This window comes from Ziziphus jujuba, chromosome 3, assembly GCF_031755915.1.
Source record: "Ziziphus jujuba cultivar Dongzao chromosome 3, ASM3175591v1".
In the NCBI taxonomy this organism is placed as follows: Eukaryota; Viridiplantae; Streptophyta; class Magnoliopsida; order Rosales; family Rhamnaceae; genus Ziziphus; species Ziziphus jujuba.
Window position 1 is genome coordinate 21820472 of NC_083381.1, and position 25441 is coordinate 21845912.

The window sequence follows — 25441 nt, forward strand, 5'->3', positions numbered from 1 at the left end:
AAGCAACGCAGTAACATCCCATCATCCTACCCAAAATAACACGTCTAATATGGCACAGGTGTTGGTGAACATCTTCTCATTATCAAACCGCCTTTTTCGTATGAAATACAAAATAGTGTCAATATGCTGCAAAACCCATTAAAGGAAATAAGTAACAACTGCGAGGTGATAAATAAAACATCATTCCAAACGTAGGACCACAATGATTTTACATGAACATAAAGCATATAACTTACATCGGAATTCAACCATCCTTCATCGGTCAGTAGCTCAGCAAAAAATTCCTTTCCCACCGTCATATAAGATGTACACACGGTTGCTTCCTTCGGTGCCACCCTATACCACTCATCGAACGCCCTCTCCTTTGATGCATCAATAGGTCGAGTAAGATTAAATTTGACCTTCTTTTTACACGGGTCGGTGTAAGGAGAGATGACGTGATGTGACTGGTGGTAAACTCGACCGAATCGGCTTGTATCACCAACGTTATGCTTCCGATCTTCCACCTCAATCTCAGCTGATTGGTCATGATGTGGACTGTCAACTGAAGCACCGATATCCCACCCTAAATGCAAAGGCCAATATGGCACCAAAGCCCAGGAATCCTCCACATAGGGTCCTCCAGGTACGATAGGCTCAAACGGTGTAGTACAATCATCATCCTCCTTCCTACCATTGGAACCGTCTATGGGTGCATCAAATTCTTTAGCTTGCTCTCCAACAGACGGTGCCACAGGGGATGATGGTCTAACCGAAGATGACGGTGAATGGCTATGCATATGATGCTCGGCCTGCAAAACACAATGATTATTTTTGCAGTTCCCAAACTCTAACAACAAATAATTGCTGAATTACAATATGTAATTTAATAATGCTGAAGCACTAAAGTAAAGTATACTAAGTTGTCTAAATGATACCTGATGCTTTTGTTGGTCAATAACAGAACTAAGCATCTTCCTTAACGCTGCCATCTCTTTATTTAATTCATCAACTTTTGCCTCCAAGCAAGCAAGCTAATCAATATTAATATCCAAAACATAAGTCAACATATATTAGTACAACATATGAAATACAAATTTGCGTGCAAGTAACAATTGCGTACCCTGAAATTAGCATCTGGAGGGCCACTAGAATGCTCCTCAGCTTTGGATGCATCTTTAGTGCTAACATCTTTAGCGCCAACATCTTTAGCGCCAACTATTGGTGCTACAATTGGAGGTGACGTGTAGCGAACTTCATGTATGTCAACTGCTATTGTTCGCCAGTAATCCATAGTCTTCTCCTCATCGGTAGCATCTAACGTCCAGTGCACAACATACTACATGCAATGAAGAAAGGAAAAAAAAGTAAATTTGGAAACTGACTATGGTAATGTAACTTGAATGTAGTCATACCATGTAGTCTAAACAAAATTTGCCTTACATTGCTATTGGAGGAGAACCAATTATGGACAGCAAAATGGTTCGGTTGCCTTGGAGTATGCCATCCAAGGATCCTCGGACAACGGGTTTCCAACCAGTCGGCAAATTGGTTACCAAAATCAGGGATTGCTTCAAACCCCCACACCTACAAAATACAAATTATAGGTTATTAAATATAAATTTTAAGTAAACGCTACATGTATTAAATATATTACCGTACCTGAAACACCAATGAAAACCTTTTAGGTCATAATACTGTGATATATTCTTTACTGCACGTCCTCGTCCTCGTTGCTGGAATGCATTGTGGAATGAGTTGATCGTCTCTTTGTAGCTTAGAATGCCCCAAGGGTAGGAATTAAATACGTCTAGATCAGCAACCAAATCAATGAATTTTTTTTTTTATTTGAACCTTCGGATCCATTCCGAGTACACCATGAACTAAGAAATATAGTAACGCAATTCTAACAGCATCCCAATCATCCACAAAAAGTGTATCCTTGAATAGTCATTCCAGTTCAGGCGGTTTCAAGTCACTCCTGTCATCTAGCAACCTCGTGCGCAGCTCATTTCCTTTGGAAATTTGCATATCATACATCGAAGGGTACCTACAAAACTTTAACCCACTAATGAGTGCGAATTCCCACTTCGTAAACCGCACTGCAGATCCGCCGAAGTTAAACTCCAGTACTTCTGGATTGTTGGACACAATTGTCTGCAAAGCAGGTGATGCACTAACTGACCAGAGAACCGGAGGTTCTTCATGTCAAGTAAGTGTCCAAAACATGTTTGTCTATACTTTTCGAGCTGCTCACTTGTGAGGACACTTGTAATTACTTTGTTCGCCCCTATTGGATTCCCGAATGAATGTGCCCTAACTTTATTTATATCGGCATCCTGCAACATCCGTTCCTTTGGAGCATCGATGGGCTGCAATATGAATTACATAAATGGAACTGACATCAACGATTTAATCATACCCTATTTTTCCACCCTAACTTGATAATAATAATTTCCAACTAAATCTTAAGACATATGGGTTCACATTTTTGCACAAGTGGTAATTACCGATGAAACCATCGGTAATCAACCTACAATGAACTAAAAAAAAAGCCCGATGGCCTATCGGCAATTACCGATGGCCATCGGGTGAAGTTTTTCTTCAGTTTTCACATTCATGAATAAATACTGTCACATGTCTTATCATTTACCGCACAAAACAACATAAATGAATATAAAACTTACCATATCAGATGGGGGAGAGGAAAGTGGAACGTGCCCTCGAAGTTTGGTGCTTTCCGTCTCAGATTTGGATTTCTACCTAGTAGTACGTTGACGCTTAGAGTCGGGTGCTGCTGCTGTGCTACCACCACGTCTCTTACTTTCCACCTTCTTAACTCCCTTCTTCGGTTGACGTCGCAAGTTCCTCTTTGGTGCCATTATAAAGTACAACCTACAAATGTACATTGACAACATTAATAAACTTTTATCTACCTTTAACAACATTGTCAACTATGTATACATACATGTATAAATATCCGCAATCCTCAATTTCATACGCTCTCTTCCTAAGGATATTGTGCATGCCATAACATTTACTAAACATTTAATGTATAGCAGTGTGCATGCCATCTAAATCTTTCTATCTTCTTCTGCTTTAATTTTTTATTTTTTTCTTTTTTGGGGATAAAGTGTTTGCGTGTTTTCTTCTAGCTAACCATGTACCTAAAATTTTATGCATCGATCTTCTCTCTCTCTTTCTCTCTCTCTCTCTCTCTATATATATATATATATATATATATCTATACCTTTAGAAAGTACTAACTCTGGAATTCTCAACTTCAATTCTAATTAATCATAAAGTATTTTTCTCTTATCTCCATGTACTGATTTTTAGTAATAAATTACCCTAGCAAAAAGGAAGAAGAAAAAACTTAAAAGAAAAAAGAAGGTCTGAAAAGCAACTAAGATTTCTAATGCAGCTATAGTCTAAAGTGAGGTTTTAATAGAGCAACCCACAATTGTGGCCAATTATGATGCTACATGCAGAAGCAGATAAAGTGAAATATTGAAATGACTGGAGAGGAAGTAGTCAATTCACCCAAAATAGAAAAACAAGAAAGTGAAGTATAGAGGTGGAAGACTAGATAGAAGCGACGCAACAGACAGATTGTTATAAGCCAATCAAAAGCAATCCTTAGACTGTATATATACATATCATATTCATGTTATATTTAATTATTTCTTACCATACAATATATGTCTAAAAAATGTGCACAGAAAGTTGCAGACTATAATCTGAACATATAGGTTAAGCTGGACTGCAACATGTCCACCACTTCTATATGAGTATGTCAACTAATGTAGCTACATCTCTTCCCCATACTGCTTGTGTTTAACTTGATTTGGTTGTAAAAGCTCAGACCTACCGACACCTATATATACTATACAAATCATTCACTTCATATTTATTTTATCTGTATACAAATCCAAAAAGAAATATAATTAGTTTCCTAAGGGTCAAGTACGTTTTTTAAAAAATTCTTTTTTTCAACCCACAAAAGCAGTTTTCTAGACAGAGTTTGAGTATCATGCACTAGTGAGATAACACCTTTAGCTTAAGGATTTAAACTTTGATCAGGGTAAAAATCCTTATATCCCTAAGTTGTAACAAATACATATATATACATATGTTATGTTTTTTTATTACAAACTAACATTATTACAAACTAACATTATTCTTCATCAAATTCATTGATTTCCCTGCCTTCATCCTTTATTTATTTTCCATGCTCAGGGATGTCTGTCGATGGAACCCAAAAAAAAACATTTTTTTATAAAAATTAAAAAACGACGTGTCGTCTGGGTGTCATTCATCCCAGACGACATGTCGTTCAATCCATCTTCAACCCTTGTCCGGGTCGACCCGAACCCGCCTAAACCAGTACGGACCCGATTCTTGACCCGGTTATTTCTTCCACCTCCGGCCACCGATCAAGGCCAAACCAATCCCATTTTTTTCCTCTCTTCATTTCCTACTAATGCCCAATATCAATCTATCCTAAATTTTCAAAAAATAAACCCGCCTAAACCAGTACCGACCCGATTCTTCACCCGGTTATTTCTTCCACCTCCGGCCACCGACCAAACCGGTCCCATTTTTTTCCTCTCTTCATTTCCTACTAATGCCCAATATCAATCTATCCTAAATCTTCAAAAAATATAAACACAAAAAATATAAATAAAAACCCACACTCCACGGCAACGAAAGAAATAAACATAAAGCCAAATCCACACAAAAACAACCCACACCGGTCCCATGGCAACAAATAAACAAAGAGATTCAACCAATTACCTTATTCCCTGTGCTGAGATGAGATCCTAATGTTTGGCTTTTCCACGACAGCTTCGATTTGGTTGTTTGTATTTGTGTGTTCGTGTAAAGCCGTTTGTTTGCTTTTTTTGTATTTTTGTATTTGTATGAAAGTGTAAAGACATTTAGAAAAGGAAAAGTTGATTTTTGTTTGGTTTTAAAAATAAGAGGATATGTAAGTAATTGTTTTTTGTTTGAAGGTTATAAGGGATATTAAGGGGTAGATCAAAAAAAAAATGAATTGAGAGGGCAAAATTCATGAAGCTCGATCCTATGAGGGTATTGGGCCAAATTCCCCAATTGAAAATTAAGCATTTGGAGTTCAGGTTTAGCCCAAATGTGTGATTTGGGCTTTATCCATCCACATAAAAATTAATTAGTTTTTCTCCAATTTAGACATACTGATAATTTTACCATTATAACTTATAATTAATATTTGAATCCCTTTAAAAAGCTGATAAAATACCAAAATAATGAAACGACAATATAATTCTATATAAATTCTTGTAAACTCTAAATGAAAATTTAATTCTTGGCTTTCAAATCAATTCTAAAATAATAAGGGAAGTCTAACAGACGGTCATCGTATGAAAATTCCTAAAAAAAAATAATTAATTTTTAGATATAAAGAGAAGTCCTTTTTTTTTTTCTTTTTGGTTTTTTGGGAAACCAAAAAACTCTCGTTAAAAAACTTTCTTTGTTAAAATAAAAAAGGAGAGAATAATTGAAGGAGTTCCTAAAGCCTGGTATTTCCCTGGGCCTGATCCAGAGCTTTTTAAGTTGGGCCACACGTTGAAATCAAGGCGGTCCAAGTCGTTATTCGGCAGCGTGGCAGTTTCGTAATCGGGGCATCAAGATTTTGTAGTCTCTCGCTCTCTCTGTTGTATTCATTCTCACTTCAATCTTTCTTTGTTTTTGATTGGCGGGGTTGTAATTATCAATGATACAAAAACCCAAAGGCCAATAGAGCACAAAGAAGCAGAATCTGTAGCAGCAAAATGAAAAAGGATGTTGATAACCATTTTTTGCTTTTTAATTTTTGATATTTGAGTCCAAACCGTTAGTGTATATATATTTATAATACCTATTTGCATTTTAATGATTAACAATAATTACTCACATTTTATCTTTATCATCACTCGCATTTTATCATTATTGGTATATTATGTTATGAGTTACAATGATCGAACATGATTCTTATATCAGCATCATATTCTCTGCTTTTTATGTATAAAAAAATATGCATCGCAATCATCCTCCACCCACATGAAATGCTATATGCTGCTTGCAGATAAATATATACTTGAAAATCATAAGAACAATAAGCTTAAATGTCAAGAAATTTGACACAGTAAAGGATGTCAAAGCATTATAACATGGTAAGTACGGATTTTTTAAAAGTCTTCAGGAACTCTGTTTTAATGGTGATTGTCTTAGGGATGGACAGAAACTAATGGACTGTGGTGTTCATAAAGAGCCTCCAGCCTTCATCCTTCATCTTGGAATCCTGATAAGCGTAAAATATATGTCAAACTGCCACCAAATCCGCACACCATGGTTGTTGAAGCAAGCACTCGAGACACTGTTCAAAACATTATCAAGACAAAGAAAGGATTGAATTGGATCAGTTTATTCTTGTCTACAATGGAAAATTACCCATAAATCTGTCCTCGGAGATTTTCAGATATAACTTGGAATGAAATTAGTTTATGTTAATAAAACTTACACCTAAGAATATCACTTGGGATAAATTTCATTTTTGGCCAGATTTTTTTTGACAAACACATTTCTGTTTTGAAAAATTTCACCATGTGTAGCTCCCCTTTATATTTCATTTTTGTAAAATAAAATAGTCAAAGAACCAACTGTTACTTCAAACTGATAATACTGACACATTAGTACTATTCAAAAGAAACAAAATTGTTTCAGAAAATGTAGCTCATTCTTTTGCAAATTGCAGTCTATAATTATTACTTAAATATAGTACAAACCATCTTCAATTCAAAGGAAAATGGAAAACAAAATTATAAAATTGTCTAAAAGATATCAAATCAAATATGAAAGTTTGTGGTTTTTATCTAAGCAGATTTTGTTTTACTCAGCTACAAGGGAACAAATTTCCAGTGCTCCCGAGAGCACAATCGATTTTTTTACTCAAGATGTCTTAACCATCGTTGAGTCCCTTGGCAAAAATAACAATAATTTAATTTATTATTATTTTTTTTATCTATATAGATAGATATATATATATATATATATATTTTTTCATTTTAATGCAAAGTTATCAATTAAATCTTTATATTAAAATTTTAATAATAAAATCTTTTTAACTCGTAAACAACCAAGTAAGAGCAGTAAAAAAAATTATTTTGTTCTATACTACCAATTTCCATTAAAAAAAAAAAAAAAAGGTGTACACCTTGAACTACAACAATAACTTTTAAAATTCATGCAAAATAAAAAAAAGTTTTGAGAATAAATAATAGATATAAATTTATTAAATAAATAATAACAAATAGAAAATATCCTAGTTAACCTTTTGACATTTTAATTTCAATTTAGTCCTTTATGATTTAAAAATTACAACTAACACCATATGGGATGTCGATAAAATTATTTTAAAAGGTGTGAATAAAATAACATGGGAGGAACATATGGAATTATTTGAGGCATGAAAGGAGAAAAATGATATTTTTAAAACCACATATATCAATTTGTATTTAAATCAAGCCTTATAAAAGGTAATGAAATTAACCCTAACAAATAATATCACATTCTTTTGTGGTACTTTAAATCAAAATATGTAAACTATATAACAAAATTTAGCAACTTTTAGATATGAAACATGAATAAAAGAAAATTAGTAGAGTCAAAGGAGATGGAAAAATCTTCACTGGTTAAAGCTTTAACTTTTTTTTTTTTGGGCCATTTTAACACTTTTGCTTTTTTTTTTTTTTTTGGGGTTCTTAATCTTCTATGGTTAAAGCTCGAGACAAATATAGTAAATAAAGAATTTAATTTTTTTATAGAGAAAATTTAATAGTTGACTGATATTCTTTTTCAAAAATAAAAATATATTAATAACAATTAAACTAAAAACACGAATTGGACTTCTAAAAATTCAAAATTTTATGTTTATAAAAGGAAATTTTTCCATCTTATTTACTAAATGAAAAGTACTAAAACAATATATATATATATATATATATATAATTAGTATAATTCTATGGTCAGGACCAAGAAAAAAGAAGACATTTTTTTTTCCCCAAAAAACGTCGCATTTTCCCTGTTTGTATGAGAGAAATGGCAATGTTTTTTTTTTTTTTCCCCCAAAAAAGTCACTTTTTTCTTTGGTCCGCATGCGGATGATCCTGGTCATAAAAGGACTTTATATAATCATATATATATCAATTTTAACATGAAATTATTTTAATGATAAATATATATTTTTATATATATATATATTCTTTTTTTTTCTTTTTTGTAAAAAAATATATGAATTTTTTTTCGAACCCTCTTTCTTGTGGGCCGAGAGGCCCATGCCTTTCAACCGGCCATGTTTTTGCTATACGAAGAGTTATGTAGATCTGTCATAAAATTTCGTTAAGTTGACTCCTAGTTAGCAAAGGATTAGTGATGAGTTGGCAATTAATAAGTAAATAAAATTCCTTGCACAGTAAAATTACGGATGGCAATGGGATGGATCAGGACCACGATAGTCTCTCGTGTTACCTGTCCTATGGGGATTCCCCATCCCATCTCCAATCCTACTCCTTGTGTATTGTTGAGTTGAGGCAAGACAGGGATTCCTCATATTGGAGTGGAGATTCCCATTTTCCCATTTAATTATTTTTAAAAATTTTTAAAGAATATATTGAAAATAAATAATAGCAATAACAATAATAATAATAATAATAATAATAAGCCTAATTGTATATATATGTATAGGAAAATTCTATAGTGTGGTCGGTCCACATGCGTACCTACAGTATTGACGATGGTTTTTGAAAAAACTGTTGTCAATATTGTTTCTGTATTATAGTATTGACGACGGTTTTTGAAAAATCGTCATCAATATTGTCTTTGTATGATAGTATTGACGACAATTTTTAAAAAACTGTCGTCAATACTGTAGGTCCGCATGCGGACAGACTGCACTATAGAAGAACTCTATATGTATATATATAAACATAATTTTTCTATGGTATAGATATTCACAAGTTTTAACTTGCAAATGTCTACATCAAGTAACATGTTGTAATATATTACTAATGTGTATTCACAAATTAAAAACTTGTAGATATCAGTACCATAAAAAGATCATATATATATATATATATATATTTAAATCATAACATTTATTTTTATTAAATCTAGACCTTTGTTAGATGATCATGAATCGTTACATAAATGTTAGGAGTACTAAATCTTTATACCAAATTTCTAGTTTAGTGAGGCAAAATGTATCATATTAAGGCCATACTCCAAAATGTTTTTTGAATCCTTAAATCTGAGTTACCCATGCATATAAACGTAGATTATATGCTTGGGAAACCACTAAGCATAATTGCAACCTTTATCCCTTGACATGCTTCAACCACAATCGTTGATGCAATAACACCTAATACAATTTTCAAATCACACATCATGATCATATATTTCACACATACTGAGCCTAAACTGTAACATCCCGTCTCGAAATACACTGGAAATTTCTCAAATTTAATCGAGGTTGATCGGATTTGACCATTGTTGACTAAGAAGGGGTCAAATGTAGAATTTTTGCTTCTGGTGGAATTTCACATTTACCGAGGTCCCATTACGAAGTACACGTTGGCACGAGTTCATAGACTAGTAGCACATTGAAAACGGAGCTACGGTTTGAAAGTTATGAGCAAAACAAGTTGAGATCCAAATTGTCCAAGGGTACCGGGTTGACTTTTTATTTATGGGGATATGAGCTTTGACTCATGTACGAATGTGAATTACTCCTCGATACGAGTCCGTAGACTAGTGGTACACCTGATTTGGACATTTTGTTGAAAAATTATGGATCTGTAAAATTTTTCAAATACAGTATTATTTTAATTATTGGATTTTTAAAATGTTTTCAATGTATATATTGAGTTCTAAATTAATATTTGTATTTATGTGCATTCTAAATTGCATTCCGTTTAATTTGATATTTTCTTGATTATTTTTTTATGTAAATTTTATTATGATTTTCCTTATTTTATTTATGACATTTTGTGTATAATTTAATAATTGTTATTAAAATTATTCTTGTTTCTTATTATACATTCTAGATTTTTAATTTAATGTATTTTATTTATAATTTATTTAATTAATTATTCCTTGATTTTTGGGGTACAATCATTGGGTTTTGTGAAAATGTTTTAAAAGGGGAATTTTTCCAACTGAGTGAATTGTAAGGGTTTTTGAGAGAAAACATTATTTCAAATATTTATTATAATTATTTATTTAATTGTTTGGTATTGATTAATTAAGTTTCCTTTATTGTTATATTATTAATATTATAATTGTGTAATAGATTGGGTCACTCACTGAGATGATTAGCATCTCATGTTTTTAAATTTCGTTCCCCTAGGCCCAGGTTGGGAGACGTTGATCGTCCGGGACGAGCCCGACGTCTCAGTTCATCACCGAAAGTCCAAGAAGCATTTCCTTCCTTTTTCCTCTCCATCTTGTATTGCTTCATCTGTCATTGTATTAATTTCATATTTATTTGTATAATACTCTGTATACGATTGGACAGATATTTGTTTAATTGCTTACTGATTCCCTGTTATTATTTTGGAGTGTTGTAAATTTGTGGAAACAAATTGTAGTAAGATGGGAGGAATAAGGGGATGTTTCTAGAAGTATTTTTTGTGTAGGAAAAATTTGTAGTAAGTCCAACCCTTAGGGGAGGTTCTGCCGGATTTTCTACTGGAAGGTTAGGTAGTGTTTTCCTAGGATCATGGTTTATTTAGGGTTCCGGTGAAGAATCTTGAACGGGTCCTGACATAAACAGTCTACAATAAAACTCTTTAACATGAATTACAATATATAAAGAGTAAAAAAAAGTATATATATATATATCATTGAGTACCTTTAAGAAGAGGAAAAGTTGCATCGACCAATTCCATTTTCACATCGTTCAATGCATCAGCAGTTGGTGTGAAATCAAGCAAGTGTAGGATAACAGGCTAATCAACGTCCAACATCAATCCCCTAGTAATCATGGGGACGAGAAGTGATATATGTAGGCTATATAACCAATTTCACCTGCACACCAACAATTATACACAAACATAACATAACATTCAAATGAAAAGCATTAACTCTAAGAAATGGGAAAAAAAAAAAAACCAATGATATATGTAGATCATAACCAATTTCACCTGTAAACTAACAATCATACACAGATATAACATAACATCGAAATGAGAAGCATTAACTCAAAGAAATGGAAAAATTGTCAGTGATATATGTAGAACATATCCAATTTCACTTGCAAACCAACAATCATACACAATTGTAACATAATACTCAAATGACAAGCATTAAAAATAAAAAATGGGAAAAAGACTAGTGATATAAGTAGGCCATACCAAAAGTGAACTAAAATGTGCAAAGAAAGGTCCTCACAAACGAGAAGACATCATATTACTAAACCAAAAGAGAAAAAAAAATCATTCTAGAATTTTTACAACTAGAACAAGCTGTTTTACTTCTAACATAGGCATTTTTAAATCTCCAAATAACACTAGTGGAGAAGAAAGCGTTACTTGGTGTTATTTAGCTTTTTACCAATGTCGTTTATTTTCTTTACCAGTGAGCTTCGTTTCATTAAGTCCTTTTATTTTATCATTTACTTAACTTTTGAGTGTTAATTAGTAAATGACTTAGCTATAATAATTGTTGATCAAAATGACCTGTGTAACACCCCGTCCCGAACCATGTCGGAATTTTTGCATATTGACCGAGGTTGACCGTTGACCGAAGAGGTCAAAAGTTGATTTTTTGACCCAATTGGAATTCTAGGTTGAATGAGGTACCGTTACGAAGTACACGTTGTCATGAGTTCGTAGACTAGTAGCACGTTGAAAACGGAGCTACGGTTTGAAAGTTATGAGCAAAACAAGTTGAGGTCCAAATTGTCCAAGAGGTGCCGAAGTTGACTTTTTATTCATGCAAAGTTGAGCGTTGACTCATGCATGGTTGTGAAGTGTTCGTCGATACGAGTCCGTAGACTAGCGGCACGTCCAATTTGGACATGTGGTTTGGAAGTTATGGACCTGTAGAGTTTTTCAAACACCGTATTATTTTAATATTATTTTTAAACGTGTAACGATGTGCCACGTGTGACTAATTAAGTGTGACCATGTGTCACCATAGTGAGGTGCCACATGTCAACCATGTATAATATCATATTATTTTATTATTATTTTGTGTAATAATATTATTTAATTATTTTTATTTTATTTTATTTTCTTTTCTTTTTTTATTTTATTTTATTTTTCTTTTTCTTTTTCTTTTCTTTTCCCCACGTGGGAAAACACCCTCTCTTTTCTTTTCCTTCCCTTCCCTTCTTCTTCCCCAAGCCCGACAGAGACAAAACAAAATGCAGAAATTTTTCTCTCTCTCTCTCTCCTTTGACTCTCTCCCTCTCCCTGTTTGACCGACCTCTTGGCCGAATTTCAGTCGCCGGAATGCCCCACGCGCCGGCCACCGGTGTAGCCCATCTCCTCGCGACCTCAGCCACCAAATTTCCTAGCCAGTCACCGCCGGACGCGCCCAAATCAGACCAGTGAATTCCGCGGCAGCGACTTGAAATTTTCCGGCGATTCTCGCCGTTTCCGACCAACCCAGCCCGACCCATACGCCTATTCCACCATTTTCGACCCCTCTGAGTCCAAATATGGCCTCCAATCTCAAAAATTCGAAGCGGTTTGCGAGATACGAGGAATTGAAAACCGGCCGAAGCTTTCCGGACAAATTCCGGCCACCTTCGACAGAATTGGGGTCAATGGAGACCGAATTTGTAATCCTCGTCGCTCAAGCTTCGATTCGGTATATTATTAGACTATTTTGGATAACGTTTGTGTGTGACCCCCCGGGTACCGGATATTATTTACCCGATTAAAATATTAATTTATTTGACTGTGTGTGAATTGTGTTCTAGGAGCACCGGTGAGTCGTGGAATTGATCCCATGGTGGATCTTAGGATTATTGCGTGCTCCAGGTGAGTGACCCACCTTTGAAAATGTTTTTGGGGTAATTAATTGTATTTATGTGGTATTAAATTGATATCTGTAATTGGTGCTCATGTGGCGTATTTTAAATATAATCGGGAAAAATATTATTTTATTTTATATATATTTTACCCATTGATACTAAACGGAATTTTGGGTTACTAAGAATTTTTCGAGTATTATTTTATTGTGGTTTAATTTAATTATTGTGCATGAGCAAAGTATATTTCAGAAATAATCGTACGTGGTTTTAAGTGTTATTTTTTCGGGCATAATTGGGTTAAATATTTTATGAAAATATTTGTTTAAGTTGGTGGTTTAATTTTATAAATTATGCCGCCGGTATTTCAATTGTTGAATCTCGTATTACGAGAAAAAGGTATAGTTTTATTTGTTATCGATGTTTTCGTACCGGTTTGTTAAATAAAAATATGTGGAATGGTAAGTGAGAAATTTTGGTATATTTCCCACGGTAATTTTGAAAAACGGTACGGTTGGTTTAATAATTATTTTAGACGCATTCACACAGTATTGGTGTTCTGGTATATGTATATGTGGTTCAGCGCGCAAGTATTATTATTTCTCCCGTGAGTTGCCATTGGACCGTGGGCAGGCAAGTCTAATATAGTGCACACAGCCGCCCCTCCTTGGTCGGGATGATGGTTTCAGCAGCGGTACTGTCGGGACGCCGAAGTGCCGTTTGCAAGTTTCTCTCTTTAATCTCCCCGCCAGTCGGTGCTCAAGACGCTGGGTATCGGAGGGCATCACTGGTATATGGTGTGGTGCGTCAAGTATAAATTTTTCGGATAGAAATTTCAAACCCCAAAGAGTACAAAATTATTTATTATAATTTATTACAGTTTATTTATATTTGGGGTATTTATTTATTTATTTTTTGTTTATTAAATTATTTGGTCCATTGGTTTTCAGAAAATACGAATATCGGGTTTTGTGAAAATGTTTTAAAAGGGGAACATTTCCAACGGAGTGAATAGTGAGGATTTTGAGAGAAATTGTTACCTCAATTGTTTATTTATTTAATTGTTCGGTATTGATTAATTAAATCCCTTTATTTGGTATATTATTAATATTAAAGGTGTACAGTAGATAGGGTCACTCACTGAGATGATTAGCATCTCACGCTCTTAAATTCCGTTCTCCTAGGTTCAGGTTGGGAGACGTTGATTATCCGGGACGAGCCCGACGTCTCAGTTCGTTGCCGAAGTCCAAGAAGTATTTCTTCCCTTTTTCCTCTGTATCTGTATTGCTTTTTATCTGTCATTGTATAAATTCCACATTATCTGTATAATGCTCTGTATATTGTATTGGACGTGTAGTTATTATTTATGCACTGGGTTGCTGCTGTTAATTATTTGAAGTGCTGAAAATTGTGGAATCAATTTGTAGTATTGTAGGAGGAATAATGGGATGTTTTTTGAAGTGTGTTTTCCGTGCAGGTAATTTTTTGGTTAGTCCTACCCTTAGGGGAGGTGCTGCCGGATTTTCCGTTGGAAGGTTCGATGGTATTTCCCTAGGATCAGGGCTTGTCTAGGGTTCAGAGGAGAAATTCTAGACGGGTCCTGACAACCTATTTGTACCCTCTGTGTTGGTATAAAGTCTATCTTCTTTCTCTAACAGAGACAAATTTCTTTAGTTTTTCGTTGTAAGAGAAACTTTCATGAAGCTAAAGCTTCTCTAATCAATGAAATCCTCTCTCCACTTGAATCTTTGTAGTTTTCATAGCTCTTCAATTGGATTTAGTTTTATTTTCTCTATTTGCTACATCAAAGATGAATTTGATTTTTTTTTCTTGATAACTGATAACATCGGTATCACTCAGTACCGTTCTAGCTTATGCATAATCATAGACAATCATCGATGACATAGAAAAAAATGCTAAAGGAAAAACAAGATTAACAATGAGAAAAAATCAAAACAGGTTGAAATCGAAAAACATGGTTTCATAAAATTTGAAATCCCTTTGAAATTAGAAAATCACATTTTGATAAATCTAAAATTGATTTGAAGAAGAAGAAGAATAGTGATATCGGTATCTATAGCTTTAGTAACGAGAATGCAAAGTGGCTCATTGAAATCCATTGGAAACGATATCAAGGAAGCACAAAGAGAGAGAGAGAGAGAGAGTGAGAGTGAGAGAGGAATCAATCTTGAATGAAAACAATGTGAATTTGGGGAAGTAGTCATTGAGAGAGTGAGAGAGAGAAAGAGAAACTCATCGTATGAGACTCAGAGCAAACCGCCTTTGTGTAGCTCATGTTTAAAATGCTTTAAGTTATGGCGGGAAAAAGGAGTGGACGGCGTTAAATTTTGTGTCAAAGAGCTGATGGATGTCTCATGTCCTAGAAAGGAAGATTCTGTTTCCATTAGAATGCTGCTATGGAATTCAGAGAGATTGAGAAAGTGAGCTCACTTTCATATTGAAGGTGAGCTATGAAACGATGATGTTTTCAAACGGTGACTAATATATTTGTATTGATAAATATGAAAATTTTAAAAATATATTAATAATGATTTTCTAAAAATATGAAGTCTAAATGAAATCATAGCAAAATTAATAAGGTTGAAATGAAAGTTGCTTTTGACTTTCATCAATTTTTCAATAAAAAATTCCAAAATTAAGGGTTGTTTGGTCAACTGTTTTCAAAATTGGAACACACATGTTTATCCATTAGTTTTCAAAAATAGTTTTTGAAAACAAATTAAAAAAAAATAAAAATTAGAAAGCATAAAAAATTTGTTTTTGTTGTTTTCACTTTCATCGAAGCCATCTGTTTTCACCTTCACACCCATCATAGGTCTTGAATCGCATTTCTTCGACACATCTTGAGCAGATCTCAGCTTTTGGAGTTCCAGGTTTCCTTCTCTTCTCTTTCTACCCTTATCTCTCCATTTCCACCCCCTCTTTCTCTCTCTCTCTCTCTCTCTCTTTCTCTAATCCATTTCTTTGGCTTTTTCGTATTCTGATTTTCTTTACCCAACTACAAAGTAGAAAATTGAAACTGAAGGACAAAAATCATAGAGAAAGAGAGAGAATGAGGGGGTGAGTGAGAGAGCACAGGCAATGCAAGTAACTGATTCGTCCAATTCGACTATGCAATGCAAAAAATATATATTTATTAAAATATAATATAATATATATATATATATTATATTATAACATAATATAATATAAAGAGAGGATGAGACGAATCAGTGATTGAGCTGCATAGATTCTTTAAAAAAAAAATTCAATGGAAAAAGGAATCTTGTATTATATTTTAATATTATACATATAATTCATTAATACATGGATGAATTAATATTATGTGTGTGTATATATATATATATTTATATATTTTATAGTTATATATATCATATATAAGGTTTTTTGTATTAAAAAAAAAAGGAACTGTTTAAAAAAATTTAAAAATTATTTAGCCAAACATATTTTTTATTTATTTTTTTTAAAACTGTTTTCAAACATTATTGTCCAAATATTTTTTATTTTTATAAAACAAATAAAAATATTTTTTTATTTTTTATTTTTAAAATAATGTTTTGAAAACAGAAACAAAAAAATGGCTAAAAAAGGCCTTATAGTTTTCTTTTTTTTTTTTTTTTTTTTTGGGGGGGGTCCTAGAAGTCTTACATTATACACATATTGCTGAGCTTGAGTATTTATGATCAAGCATATAATTTTTTGGATTCGCTCAAATATGAAATAAGCTTTAGGAAGAGTAACAACAAGCTTAATAGTACCCGTCCATGCAATAAGTAACCCCATCCTCCATATAGTATAGTTTAATTTACTACCTTCGTTTAATTATTACAAAAATACATATTTTTAATTTATGGGAATAATTTATTAACATTTTTAAATTTTTGTATTGGTTTTTTTATTTTATATTCTCTTATAAAATTTCAAACAATCAATTGTTCTGAATAATTTTGTCTACCCCAAATCATATAAAAAATAATATATATATATATATATATATGTAGTTTGTATAATAGTATAACTTTTAGATTTTTATGAGCCATGAATATTTTTAAAATTTAAAATTATCTTTAAAAAATCTTTTTAAAAAATATTTTTCTCTTACATTTTTTAATTATTGGCTCATAAGATTTTGAAAATTTAATAATTCAAAAAAAAAAATTTTTTTACTTACCTAAAAACAAATTAACTAAATGGCATCTGATTTTAAGAATAAATAATTGGAGAATAATTTATACATATTTTAAAAATGTTATCTTTTTTAAATATTTCAAATAATAAATTACTTTCATTTTATATAAAAAATATATTTAATATCTTTAAATATTTATTTATAAAAAATATTTCTTTTATTGAAAATTATATTTAAAACTTTTGGGTGTTTAGGATTTATTATACATGTAGTCCCTAAACTATATAAAAGTTTCACTTTAATATTTTGTGATAATCAAATTTTGGATGGAAAGCTAATTAGAAACAATAGGATAACAAATTAGCAAATTCATAGATTAATTTGTTAAAAAAAATTAAAAACCTAGATATAATTAGTAATATAATTTAAAGACTTCTTCTCGCATTATCTCTAAAATTAATTATAAATGTAGAAAATGATTTTTTCTTTCAATTTTGCTTTTTAAAAAAGGTCATAAGATTAAATCTTTCGAAAAGTTACTAACTGCATCTTGCCAAAGTTTAAAAATTTTAAAATGACCAATGTCCAAAACTAACGCAAAAAAAAAAAAATATATATATATATATATATATATAATTTTATAATTGGATCTTTTGACCAAACTATAATTAATAACATATTTGATTAGATCTTTTGACCAAACCATATTTGCAAAGATAATTTATAACCTAAGTTTAAATTGTTACATATAACCTAAGTTTAAATTGTTACATATACTCAACGATCCCAACACAAACATAAAAGTATATGGAAACTAATAAAACAAATTAATGACAATACTGGATTAGTAATGGTTTATTAGTCCTCTACACATTTATTATCAAATCATTTAGCTCACACTAATTTATTAGTATTACGGTATTATGCTAGTTGTTTATATTTGCACCTAATTAAATGCGGAAAGATGGGGGAAAAAAAAAATTTCAATTGAGATTAAAAAAAAAGTACAAATAAACAAAATCATTGCAGTTTGTTTTCTCTCATTTTGTATTTTTAAAAGTGAAATTATTTTTTAAAATTTCATCGAATTTATCTCCATCAATAAATAAATTTTGGGTTTTATTCTGGAAAAGAAAATAAAAATACTATATCTTTTAAATTTATTTTTGAAAAACAGTATTTTTTATATAAATAAAATTTATTATACTTTTGCAAACTACTAATAATAATAATAATAATAATAATAATAATAATAAAAAGGGCAAAACTTTTGTACTATGATCGTCCGCGTAGGGTTTACAAAAACGTCGTTGACACATTTCAGTCAATTTTGCTGGTTTGGATATTTCGTGTAAACCCAGAGTTAGAGATTGAGCGATCGCCATGGAAGTGACCCCACTAAGACGATCCTCCGAACCCTCTGTCGAAACCCAAGAAGAGGTTCAGCAAATTTTTATTTTATTTTATTTTTTTCTTTGAATTTCGTTCATTTTTATTTATTTATTTATTTATTTGTTGTTTTATAGGAAGTATGTTGCTATTGCATTTTTCACTGAATTATTTGATTTCTCAGAGTGGAATTTTTAAGGTTTGGAATTAGTTTATATATATATATAGTTTTTGACCCTGTTTGGTCGCCGACAAAACATAAAAGAAAATGTTGCCTTGGAATTAGAGTGTTATTTTGCCTATCTAATCATTTGGGTTGAGTGAAACCTAGAATTTTTGGGGGTGATTTTCTTAACCAATACAAAAGTTGGGTTAAATTAGATTAGACTTTTATCTTCTTATAGGAATTGTGTCTTGCATATATATATATATATATATATATAAAATACCCATTTGCATTTTTAGTGATTAACAAGCACTCACATTATGTCATTATTGGTATAGACATAGTAACCATGATCTAACATAATTCTTATATCAATATCATCTGCTCTGCTTCATGTATAAAATGTGCTTTGCAATTTTGCTCCACCACTTTAAATGCTATATGCTGCCTGTTGCAGATTAATATATACTTGAAAATCATAAGACCAGTAAGCTTAAATGTCAAGAAATCTGACAGAGTAAAGGATGTCAAAGCATTGTTACATGATAAGTTTGGATTTTCTGAAAGTCTTCAGGATCTCTGTTTAGATGGTGATTGTCTTAGGGATGGACAAAGACTTATGGACTGTGGTGTTCAAAGAGACTCCACACTTCATCTCGTTCTCCGGAATCCTGATGAATTTAAAATCTATGTCAAACTACCATCAAATCCAAGCACCATGGCTGTTGAAGCAAAGGCTCGAGACACAGTTGGAAACATCAAAGCAATTATTAAGGACAAGGAAGGGATTGAGTTGGATCATTTTACTCTTGTCTACCATGGAAAATTACTTGAAGATGACAGTACTCTGGTGTCACTTAATATTCAGCATAAGTCTACCCTCCACGTGGTTTTAAATCCTAAAGATTTGATGTCAATTTTTGTGAAACTACCAAGTGGAGAGTTTATTAAAGTCGAAGCAAGGGCTTTGTTTGCTGTTAGTGATGTGAAAACAATAGTCGGGAGCATTGTAGGTGTATCGGTAAGTGACCATACTCTGTTCTATGCAGGAAAGAAGCTTGATGATTTCAGGACATTGGCTTTCTATGACATCAAGGAAGAATCTGTGTTGGAGATTTTACTTCTTAAATTTCAGATATTTGTCAGGAATTGGGATGGAAAAACCATAACTCTTGCTGTGGAACGACATGATACTATTGAAAACATAAAGCAAAAGTTTTTCCATAAGTTGAACTTGAGGATGCCTGCTCATTTTCTTAGTCTTGTATTTTCAGGCAAAACACTTGAAAATTCCCGGGATCTGGCTAGTTACAATATGCAGCAGCATTCCACTCTTATTGCTGTCCATACACCGAGAGCAAGCCGGATTAAGTTGGCTAATATTGGGAGTTCTGTAACAGAATCCACTACCATTCCTCAATTAAAGAATATGATACAAAGAAAAAGGAATATTCATGTAAAGGAAATATACTTCCAAGGACTGGCACTTCAGGATGACCGTAACCTGTCTGATTATGGTGCTTTTGACAATAATGCTATATTTTGGATCGTTTCTGAATAGTTCAAGTGACTTTTGTATATGGAAATTGGATTTTTATGGAAGAAATATGTAGGGAATTGTATCTGGATCTACTTATGTTGATGTGAAACATTTATTTAGTTATTTTGTAATTAGGTTTCTGCATCTATATGTACTTTTGGGTTCTTATTATAGTTTGTTTTGATTTAGTTTCCTATGTAGATCAGTTTGCCCTCTGCACAGAAATTGTTTTCATTTTCTTTTCTTGGTAGTGATATGTTCTTTTTTTACCTTAGAATGTTTAAGCTCTGCCACAACCCGTTAATAGGCTTGCTTTGCAATTATTTGGTTTTCTCATTCTTGTTGTTGATCATGTATATAGGTTTTGACATAGATCAACTTTTTGGATATATTGGAAAAGAGGAATGCAAAACCAACTTTTTTATTCCTTTCACCAGAAAAACTCATATCAGTCTAAAGGCCGTCAAGTTTGTTTATTTAATTATTTTTTGGGTCTTACCTAAGGGCCAAGCCTTAAGGCCATCAAGTTAGTAGGATTAATACTTTTCTTTCCTTGTTGGTGGGTTTTTTTTTTTTTTTGTTTTTTTTTAAATATTTGGATATTTTATGCCTTTTTATAATGTAACTTGTTCAATAGCTTCATTTAAATCATTATCCAGCCACTAGTGTAACATATAATATGAACATAATCATATGCATGTGACTCACATTCTTGATATTATATAGTCACAGATTGCTTAAAAAAAAAAAAATTGCAATTGATCCAATTTCTTTAAAGAAAAAATTTAGACATTATTATGAGGAGTAAGTTTAGAGATACTGGTTTGACCTAGATGAGATGAATTATTTAAAACATATAATAAATAAATTATATATATATATATACACACACATGTCACAAAGTGATCGTGCCACAAGCTAAATTACTAATAACATAGTGAATATTCATTTATATTTATTTTATGTGTTTAAATATATATTACGTATGAAAATTAAAATTTTGTGACAAAGTGAATCCTTTCTTTTGGTTCATTGGTCAAAGAGCACTTTTTCAATGCCATTCAAGTACAGCCACTTCGTAGCACTACAATTATATTCTATTGAAAGTTGAAACTATTTGGAAAGTTATGGTAGTTGGTCATTATATTTTAGTATTTTTGATTAATAAAGAATATTAACATTCAAAAAATACTATATATATTTCCTTTGCACTTAGGTCAACTACACGTTTTATGCCACATCATAACTTATTATCCTTTTTGCAAATTGAGAAAACTCTCCTGATTAAAAAATTATTATTATTATTATTATTTGGACAGAAATTATTATAGTTTTGTTGGAAGGCATTACTATAAACTATCCTATAATTATATAATCCTCCCATCTTATATCTGAAATTTTTTTTATAAAAAGGAAAAGAAAAACGTACAATGTTGCATTTTTCCTCAAAATACATGAAACAATTTTTTCTATAAATTAGAATAATTAAAAATTGTACATGCACCCATCAAAACCCAAAGAAAGATCCATAAAATTAATATATAAGAAATTAAAATATATTAAATTACATGTATACATCATCGTTATTATTATCTTGTCTCCCCATATTATTTTTATCTTACACGTAAAAAAAAAAGATTAAGATATTTATTTAATTATATATATTAAAGGTGTTATAACCATCCAATTTGATTGGGAACCAATTACATATTAAATAAAATAAAATAACCACAATTACAGTTTTTATGAAATTAAACTTCTAAGAGAGAGAAAGTAATGAATTTTTCCTGCTTATACACTCCGTCTGATGATAAATTAGAAAGTTTCCCTATAAATAGGACTTCATAGTTCATAATACCAAAACTTCAAAATTCCTCAATAGCTGAAAAAAAATCAACATTCTGGTTCTGGGTTTTTTGGGTTTTGGAATTATCCTGCAATGGAAGAAACGCCAAGAAAATGCAGAGTCCTAAGCAAAGATTACCAGAAAATCCCATCAAGCAACTCCTCCTGCCCATCTAAAGAAAAGGTTCTTCTATCTCTCTAAAACTAAGATTAATTATCATTCATTACTGTTTTGCTTTCCAATATCATAATCTTTAATTTTCAATTCCAAATCTGCATCTTTTTCTTGTTTCTTGCATTGCTTTTTGGGTTATTCTTTTTCCTGCTGTATACGACACTGTTTCATAACTTCTTGTTTGATTTCCATGGTGACTGAGTGATTCTTGATCTTGTTTTTTTAACGCTTTGTTTATCATTAATTGTTTGTTTTAACACCATAAACACGTTAATCATCAAAGTTAACATAATTTCCTCTCGAGTTTCATAAACGACTCTGTTTCATAGTTTCTTGTTTTGATTTCCATGGTGGCTGAGTGATCCTTGATCTTGTTTTTTAACGCTTTGTTTATCATTAATTGTTTGCTTTAACATCATGAACACGTTAATCATCAAAGTTAACATAATTTCCTCTCGAATTTCATAAACGACTCTGTTTCATAGCTTCTTGTTTTGATTTCCATGGTGGCTGAGTAATTCTTGATCTTGTTTTTTAACGCTTTGTTTATCATTAATTGTTTTCTTTAACATCGTAATCACGTTAATCATCAAAGTTAACATAATTTCCTGTGTTGGTTTTTATTTTATTTTATATTATATTCTTTTTATGTGAATCTTTGTTCCTCTGTTCAGAGCTTCTTGTTTCCGTTTCCATGGTGGCTGAGTGATTCTTGATCTTGTTTTTTTAACGCTTTGTTTATCATTAAATGTTTGCTTTAACATCATAAACACGTTAATCATCAAAGTTAACATAATTTCCTCTCGAATTTCCTGTGTTTTTTTTTTTTTTAATATATATATTCTTTTGATGTGAATCTTTGTTCATCTGTTCAGAGCTTCTTGTTTCCGTTTCCATGGTGACTGACTGACTCTGATCCTGTGTAACAATTTGTGTACAAACCCTTTTGGCTGTTTCCATGAAAGTTACACAATCATGTTTTCGTTTTTCTTCTTTGTGGCAGAGTAATATGTTCCGGAGGTTCATGAATGTAGTATCCTTGAAGGTCAAGAATTCTCGGACAATAAAAACTTTCAAAGCCATATTACACAGGAAAGAATGCAATTCAAATTCTGAGAATTTTGAAGAAGAACCGCTTTTGGCCATCGATTCGTCTGAGAATGATCAGAGACTAGTTGATCAAGGCCTTCAGATGGTGCATCAAACTCACAGTGTTGATAGCCAACTGTATGGTCGAAGGACTATATATGTGAAAATTCCTTCAGACCAGAAAACCATGGTTCTTGGTGCAAAAGGTTACCATTCAGTCCATGACATCAAATCCATGATTCAGAACAAGGAAGGGATCGAACCGAGGCAGTACACTCTAGTCCATGGTGGAAATCTACTCGAAGATTACCGGACATTGGAATCACTTAACATTCGAACAGAATCAACCCTCCATTTGATCTTGAATCCGAGACATGTGTTACCAATTTTTGTCAAAACGCCAAGAGGGAAGACAGTGAAATTTGAAGTTGAGTTTTTGTACAAGGTCAGAGATGTCAAAACACTCGTGGAGAGCTTTGTGGGATGCCCTGTAGGTGACTGTAATATGTTCTATGAAGGAAACCAGCTTGAGGATTGCAAGACTTTGGCCTTTTATGAAATTGAAGAAAATTCAGTTCTAGAGCTTCAAGCTTCTTGGATTCAGATATTTATTAAGGTTTCGAATGGGAAAACCATCACACTTGATGTACCACGTTCATGTACAATCAGAGAAGTCAAGGAGAAACTTTGTTGTAAGGTAAGAGTACCAATTTGTATTCAGAGTATTGTGTTTGCTGGAAAGCAACTCGAAGAAGACCGGAACCTGGCTAGTTACAACATTCAGAAGCACTACACTCTTCACATGGTACTAACGCCTTCAACATTAGTGATTAGGCAGCAAGTTGATGATTCAAAGGAAAGATTATGATACAGAAGAGAAAATTGAGGTTTGAAGTTACTTGAGTCACTCTGAAAATAGCATTGGTGAGGAAGTGGGATTGAGTTTTCTGTGACAGCTTATGAGATTGGCAGTAAGGAAATGTAAGAAAGATTCCCAATTGTTACAAAAGATTTACCTGTTTGACTTTAAAGGGAGAAAAATCAGTTATGCCTCATGATGTTTCTACTTCATGTTGCCTTTATAATTTTGGTATTTAAAATTCAAAAAAAAAAAAAATACCTGGGAATCTCTCTGGATAATATAATATATAAGTATTTAGAACAGAAGACATCAATTCCTGAAGAAATTTTAGAAGGTAAGAAGAATTTCTGAAGGAAGAGGATTGGAAGCTTAAAAGAAGATTGATGCAATCAAATGAGATCTTTTTTAATCTCTTGGATTTGATTTCAAGGACATGGTTATAACTTTTTAACATTGTCTTGAAAAACAGGAAGAAATTTACCATTTCATAGACACAAAGGAAGTACGGGTACAACTTAGAAGAAATTGGAAACTCTGAATAGAAATTGGAAAACCTCACCTTACAAAAAAATTTCTTCTTTTCATTTTCTATTTGTACATGAACGTGGCACATAAGTGTCATTTTCTTCCATATCATAGAAGGTCAAGATTTTTCTATCCTCGAGCTTTATGTCTCAACGAACGCATGGTTTGACATCAGTCAAGGTGATTTCAACTTCAGATTTTACAGTATTCCCACTTTCTGCTTTCACAAAAATTGGCAAACACATATTTCTTGGATTCAATATCAAATGAAGGGTCGATTTCTGTTCATATATTAAGCGAGTCCAGTGTGCAGTAATCTTTCAGGAGCTTTCCACCTCTTTGGATCCCTTTCATATCCTGAAATCGAGATATGGATTCTTGCTTCAAGGGCAATGGTTTTCTTGTTTGTTGGTATTTTTTATTTATTTTTTTTTTTTTTAACATGTATAGTCCTTAGGGCACACAGCTGGCTACTCAAACTGGATCTTTTCGTCAATTCGATTTTATACAAGGAAAGCTCATTTTTCATAAGTTACTTGGAAAAGAAGTTAGTTTGGAAGTTGTTTGAAGAATGTTCTTCCCAAGACTTTTTTTTTTGGGGGGGGGGGGGGGGGGGGAATTTCCCCAATAAAGCATACAGTGAATGACATTATACAAAAAGGTTCGT

The 25441-nt window shown here is 32.2% G+C and overlaps 2 protein-coding genes across 2 annotated transcripts; both read left to right on the forward strand.

The window, feature by feature from the left end:
- The first annotated feature begins 18435 nt into the window (after window positions 1-18435).
- LOC107422843 (polyubiquitin) lies at window positions 18436-20466 on the forward strand. Its single transcript, XM_048478271.2, has 2 exons — window positions 18436-18623; window positions 19196-20466. The coding sequence occupies exons 1-2, from the start codon at window positions 18567-18569 to the stop codon at window positions 20297-20299; spliced, it is 1161 nt and encodes a 386-aa protein (XP_048334228.1). The 5' UTR covers window positions 18436-18566; the 3' UTR covers window positions 20300-20466.
- A 1654-nt stretch (window positions 20467-22120) lies between these two features.
- Window positions 22121-25256, forward strand: LOC107422844 (uncharacterized). Its single transcript, XM_016032353.4, has 2 exons — window positions 22121-22307; window positions 23302-25256. Exons 1-2 carry the CDS (start codon window positions 22218-22220, stop codon window positions 24253-24255), a joined length of 1044 nt encoding a protein of 347 aa, XP_015887839.2. The 5' UTR covers window positions 22121-22217; the 3' UTR covers window positions 24256-25256.
- The last annotated feature ends 185 nt before the right edge of the window (window positions 25257-25441 follow it).

Bases quoted from the DNA above. Each gene is read 5' to 3' on its own strand.
- LOC107422843 (XM_048478271.2), top strand. From the start codon at position 18,567: ATGGAAGTGACCCCACTAAGACGATCCTCCGAACCCTCTGTCGAAACC. The intron at 18,624-19,195 runs GTTCAGCAAATT...TGCCTGTTGCAG, and splicing joins CTGTCGAAACCCAAGAAGAG to ATTAATATATACTTGAAAAT.
- LOC107422844 (XM_016032353.4), top strand. From the start codon at position 22,218: ATGGAAGAAACGCCAAGAAAATGCAGAGTCCTAAGCAAAGATTACCAG. The intron at 22,308-23,301 runs GTTCTTCTATCT...TCTTTGTGGCAG, and splicing joins CCTGCCCATCTAAAGAAAAG to AGTAATATGTTCCGGAGGTT.